Here is a 5,913-nt window from a genome sequence, read left to right on the forward strand (position 1 = left end):
TGGTGATCAGGATACCTCTCAAGGGCATTGCTCCACACAGGGAAGTCATGTTGAGTTATACACATCGCCTGAGATCTAAGCGGCTGCAGCACAGTGCTATTGCAAGAGCCCAGCCTCCACCAGACTGAATCCTGTCCTGGGAACCAACAGGCCCCACATCTCCACAGAGGAGAACCCCCACTGATATCCCCTGATGTCCACCCAGATGGCTGCAGTGGCTCGGCACTGGCTGAACCCAGTGATGCTACAGAGTCCCCAGCATTCTAGCCCAAGTGGAGTACTACTCCCTGGGGAAAGGATGGTGCAGTGCACCCAGGAGACTCTCGCAGGGACAAAGGGAGCCCTACTGTGAGCTTTCCAGAGCCTGACAGCTCCCGTCTGGGACTGTGAGAAGCAACCCTGCCCCCACCAGTAGAATGACATCTATGCTTGGGCTCACCCCCTAGGCCACTGCAGCAGCTGCTGGTACTGCCAGGAGTCAAAACAAGTTGACCTGAGAGCTGCCTCTCTGGGTCTGTGAATAACACCCTGCCCTCACTAGCAGCACAGCCCCTGTGCTCAAGCCCATACACAGAAGGTGGGGTCTCTTCCTTCACTCCCATGCACAACACTACAGCGGCTGCTGCTGCTACTGGCAGCCAGTGTGAGGGAACCCAGGAGCTGCTTGTCTGCATCTGTGAATAGCGACCACTCCCTGACCAGTAGTAGCAAGGCCTTTGTGCTTCAGCTCACATGCAGAAGGCAGGATCCCTCCGCTGCCCTGGACAACACTGCAGCCAGGAGCTGAAGCAAGCACTACTCAGAGCCTGAGAATTTTCTGCTTAGGGCTGTGATCACCAACCTCATCCCTATCAGAAGCACATCCTCTGTGCTTTCGTGTGTGTTCTGAATACAGGCTTCCTCCCCATATACACCATGGCAGCTACTGCTACTGCTGGAAATGAAGTGTGAACTCCCAGAGCCTGAGAGCTCCTTGAAAGAGACAGTTGATAGCAACCTTACCCATACCAGCAGCAGGATTGCTGTGCACTAGCACAGCCTCTGAGGTCAGGCTCTCCACTCACCACCACAGATCGCTCAGCCCCACCTGCTACAGCCTACACTCCTGCACGCCACCAAAGCCTTGACATCATGCCCCCAGATACTGAGCACCCCATCTGAGGACTAGGAATTACCCAATCCATTCCACCATCTCTGGTCCTTGTATACTCCTCCTAGGGACCTGAAGATGGGCCCACCTAGCCTGCTGCCAACACCACCAACCACAGCCACCCACATGTGTTACCTAGGAGCCTAGAGAGTAGCCTGCCAAGCCCATCACAACCACCACTAACATTAAGAAGTGCACCTGGGAGCCTGAGTGTTATCCTGAACCACTGCTACCCTCACTCACACCACTCATGCTGCCCAGGGACCTGAGAACCTACCCACCCATCCAGCCCTCCACTGCCACTTCCAGTACCAAGAAATCTGCCTGGAGTTGGCCCACCTGGACCTGCTAACACTGGTGCCCACATACACCATCCAGTGACCCAAGGTCAAGTATGCGTGGTCCGTCATTTTCACCACAAGGGCTTGAGGACTGGCCAACCTGGCATCCCGATCTCCAGCAAAGCCTGACCATAGCTTCCATTAGCAACTTCAGCCAAGCCACTGAGGAAATTACAGATACCACTGATGCTATTCACAGCCAAAGAAATCATGCAGAGACTATACTGCTGCATGCACCAAGAATCAAACACAATCAAATCCTACTAAAGCTAATAAATTGATTCACCTGGCTACACAGTCCCTTCCAGGCAGGTGTGTCTCTTGATCACTTGGGACAACCAGATCTTATTCTTCTCTCTGAACCGTTCCAGGTGCAGAAAGTAATTCCTTTATTAATCTCTTGTCTAATTAGCTGGTATGTGAAGCCAGACGGACTCTTCCTGCTTTGGTTTGGGCTTGGGTTTTGGTCTGAAGTCATCTCTCAGAGCTTTAACCCTCACTCTAAGTCCTATCCCAATATACAGTTAGAGGAACATGCTGAATGAGTGGAGATACCTGAAGCAAGCCTCAGAAGAGCCAGAATTTAAGTCCAGCATTGCCAGTAGCCTGAAGAACCAGAGGAATGTTATGTTCAGGCCCTTTATTCTTCTGGGTTGAAATCCTCCAGTTTTTAAGTAGTGGGAAGCAATATAGGAAGCCATTCTTACTTTCACCCTATAACTTCCCTCGGTTCTCCCATCAGTTCTATATGGCAAAGTAAAGCCACACTACAGCCCCAATCACTCCCCAGATCAATGGAGAGGTGTCCCCACCTCCTGGAAATTATCCAGATCAATGGGACAGGTGTCCCCACCTCCTTCTGGAAATTATAGGCTCTGGGATCCCCTCATCAGACATGAGATGCTACCTCTTTGCACTGAGTCTGATCTTCTTTTTGACATAAGTGATTCCACCTGAAGGGATAGGCGTGAGTTAAGCAGGGCCATGGGAAGGTATCCCTGTCCTTCAGTAAGGCTGGCATCTTCAAGAACTCTCCAGGAATGAGCTGGGTATTAGGACAAAGATCCTCTAAAAGGAGGATTGTCTAGGAAAAGGCAGTGAGTCATCTTTAAATCATCTGCCTTGTGTTACTATGCTCTGTTATGAAACTTGGAGCTCTTGGTCAGAGCCCCGGACACTACCCCTCTCCACTTCCAGACTCCCTAAGCCCCAGAGATTAACCAGGGAAGTTAAGGTACAGGAGCTCTGTGTACCCACTGGTATCTTCTGGGATTCATGGGATGGGGAGACAGGTCCTTGGGATTTTACTGTTCTCTAGGAAGCAGAATCTTTTCCTACTTTATTTCATGTAAAGTGTTCATTACAGCATGAATACAAGATGTATTCAATCCACAAATACAACAGCCCACAGGCATTCAGGAGGTTGTACATCACAAAAGAGAAAAATCAAGACTAACAGCATAATGAACTGTTGTTTGGGGGAACTTGACCATCTGATTCTAAAATCTCTATGGAAATGAAAACAACCAAAAATAGCCAAGACACTCACACACACAAAAAAAAGATAAGTGGGAAGCATTGGCTCTGTTGGAGACAGACTCATAAATAGATAGAAGGACAGATAGATAGATAGATAGATAGATAGATAGATAGATAGATAGATCTTATTTAAAAGTTTATTAACATTATAAAGCTATAGCAGTAAGACAGCATGGCATTAGTGCAAGTATAGACAAATAGAACAATAGAACAGATTGTTTTCCAGCATCAGACTCACGCATATGTGGAGCCTGATTTAAAACAAAGGTGGCACAGCTAGACAGTAGAGAAACAACAATCTTTTCAATAATTTTTGGTCTTGAAAGAATTGGTTTTCCATAGGGGAAAAGAAAACTAAATAGGACCCCTAATTTACACCATACACAGAAATCATCACAGGTGGTTATAGAGCTAAATGAGAAAGAAAAATAATAAAGAAAAAAGAAAGATAATATAGGAAATAGTTTTATAACCTGGGAGTAGGGAAAGATTAGTAAGCAAGAACCAGAAAATTAAGAATATGTGTGCTTATTGTATTGGCTGGGTGGGGTGGCTCATGTCTATAATCCCAGCACTTTGGGAGGCTGAGGCAAGTGGATCCCCTGGGGTCAGGAGTTCCAGACCAGCCTGGCCAACATGGCAAAACCCCATCTCTACTAAAAATACAAAAATTAGCCAGGTGTGGTGGTGGGCACCTGTAGTCCCAGCTACTTCGGAGGCTGAGGCAGGAGAATCGTTCCAACCCAGGAGGTGGAGGTTGCAGTAAGCCGAGTTTGGGCCACTGCACTCCAGCCTGGGTGATGAGCGAGACTCTGTCTCAAAAAATAATAATAATAATAATATTGAGTACCTACTGTATGGCAGTGTGCGTGCAAAGCATTTTATAAGCTGTATCTCATTTCATCCTCAAAAAAATAAAACACGCAAAACCTTCCAATGCACTTTTTGAGGAGATCTTGAGGCTGAGATGCTAAATAATGCATCTGAGGGTGTAGGCCTGCAAAGCAGAGTGTAGCCAGGAACGCCATGCTCCACTGCCACACCACACACTCACAGCCCAGTGGTCGTTGGCTGCCTGGGTACAAGCCTGCCTTAAGGGTCAGAACAAAATCAAAGTTAGTGTTATCTTCACTCTCAGACATCCCTCATTACCCCAAGAGAGACAGGCCTAAGGGCCCTTCCCCAGGGCTGAGTCTCTGTCACTCCAGAGAAGCCCTGTCTGGCTCCATCTGGACGCTGTGCGTCTGACCTTGAACACAGCACTGAACCGACTCTTCTAAGGGAGAGTTTCAACTCCTCAACTCCAAAAAAGAAATCTCTCCTAGAACCTTCAGAGTCCCCTAATCCTAGCCAACATTTCATACCAGCCATTTGGAGAACAAAGTCCATCAGTGAACTTTTCCAGGACTTTTTTTTTTTTTTTTTTTTTTTTTGCAGTATCTGTCTTCAGCCAGGTAAACAAGTCAGCGGCCAGATAAGGAAGCTGTCCCTTCTGCACTAGTTCTGAGCCCCTACCTTCTCTTGGTCAGGCCACTGGCTGACAACTTGAGAGACTCCGTGTGTTGGAACTGTCTTTCTAGGCTTAAATTCAGCCTGTGTTTCATAACACCCTTTCTCTGCGCTCCTGAGCTTTCAGTGGTGCTCCAGAGGAAAGGAGAGACAGAGCAGACATTTTCACTGCCATGTTTATATCAAAGTACATTTGAAGGGAGAGGGAAAGTGCTCAGGCCTAGGCATGGGGATCCTGGTCTTTTCTCCTGTTCTGCTGTCAGGAAACATGAGAGCCTTAGCTGAGTCTCTTCTTTTCCTGCGGTTTGTAGAAAAGGAAGTAGCACTGAAAGGCCCAGGGCCTTTTCTTCCTCGAATTCTGCAGAACCCTGTGATCTCCTCAGTCTGCCCCTCCAGGAAGAGTGAGGCTAGTGTCCAGCCCCACCCAGCCCAGCCCAGCTCTATAAAGGAGCCTCTCAGGCAGCCACCACTGGGAGTTCCAGCTCTGTGCCCTCTTCAGCCATGAACCTCTATCTTTCTGCATTACTCTTCTTCCTGGCGATCTTACTGCCTTCAGGTAAGACAGTGGGTGTGGGTCTGAACATAAAAGTGGGGGTTCCCAAAGATTGAGATGCTTAAAAACCCCTCTAACTATAAGCCCAGCAACAGGACACCAATATCAGATGGGCCAGCACGTTAGGGGTATGGTGAGTGGAGCCCAGCTCCTGCCCTGCTCTGCTGTTGCTGCAGCTGGAAGATCTGTCAGGGCACCGGGGAGGGGGGTGGATGTCATTGTGCACACAGATCGTGCAGCCACCCAGATTCCTATCTCCCCTCCAATGCCTCTGGCTACCCTGAGCTTTATCTGCCTTGCTGAGATGTAATAAGAGGTGAGGTAAATCACAACTAACAAGCCATCCACCAGGAGGTGATGGCAAGCCTAGGATTTCTCCCAGCCTCATGAAGATTGATTTTTCTTTTCTGTGGTCTCTCCCCGCTTCAGGAAAAGGTATGTTTGGGAATGATGGAGTCAAAGTTCGCACCTGCACTAGCCAGAAAGCCATATGTTTCTTCGGGTGTCCGCCAGGATACAGGTGGATTGCGTTCTGCCACAATATTCTGTCTTGCTGTAAAAATATGACACGTTTTCAACCCCCGCAAGCCAAAGATCCATGGCTTCATTAAAATGATATGTGAATGGCTCAAAGTACTAAACTCCTAATCTGTGTGTAAGGACCTTAGAGCTCGTAAGTGAACCATGGGCAGCAAAGGAGGACCACATTCTGACAATTTACTGGCAAAATTCCAGAAGCATTTTGTAAAGGGAACACTGCCATGAAATGCATCCCCTGTTATTTTTCCTACCCTCCCATCTCCAATCACTCATTCCTCTTT

General features: G+C 48.1%; 1 protein-coding gene across 1 annotated transcript; it reads left to right on the forward strand.

Annotated features, from left to right (window-relative positions):
• The first annotated feature begins 5,040 nt into the window (after positions 1 to 5,040).
• DEFB136 (defensin beta 136) lies at positions 5,041 to 5,703 on the forward strand. Its single transcript, XM_054499036.1, has 2 exons — positions 5,041 to 5,095; positions 5,522 to 5,703. The coding sequence occupies exons 1-2, from the start codon at positions 5,041 to 5,043 to the stop codon at positions 5,701 to 5,703; spliced, it is 237 nt and encodes a 78-aa protein (XP_054355011.1).
• The last annotated feature ends 210 nt before the right edge of the window (positions 5,704 to 5,913 follow it).

This window comes from Pongo pygmaeus, chromosome 7 (assembly GCF_028885625.2).
Source record: "Pongo pygmaeus isolate AG05252 chromosome 7, NHGRI_mPonPyg2-v2.0_pri, whole genome shotgun sequence".
Lineage (NCBI taxonomy): Eukaryota > Metazoa > Chordata > Mammalia > Primates > Hominidae > Pongo > Pongo pygmaeus.

What these genes read in the sequence shown, in the direction of transcription:
- DEFB136 (XM_054499036.1), top strand. Translation starts at nt 5,041, where the DNA reads ATGAACCTCTATCTTTCTGCATTACTCTTCTTCCTGGCGATCTTACTG. An exon ending in GGCGATCTTACTGCCTTCAG is followed by an intron (nt 5,096 to 5,521) that starts GTAAGACAGTGG and finishes TCCCCGCTTCAG; the next exon opens with GAAAAGGTATGTTTGGGAAT.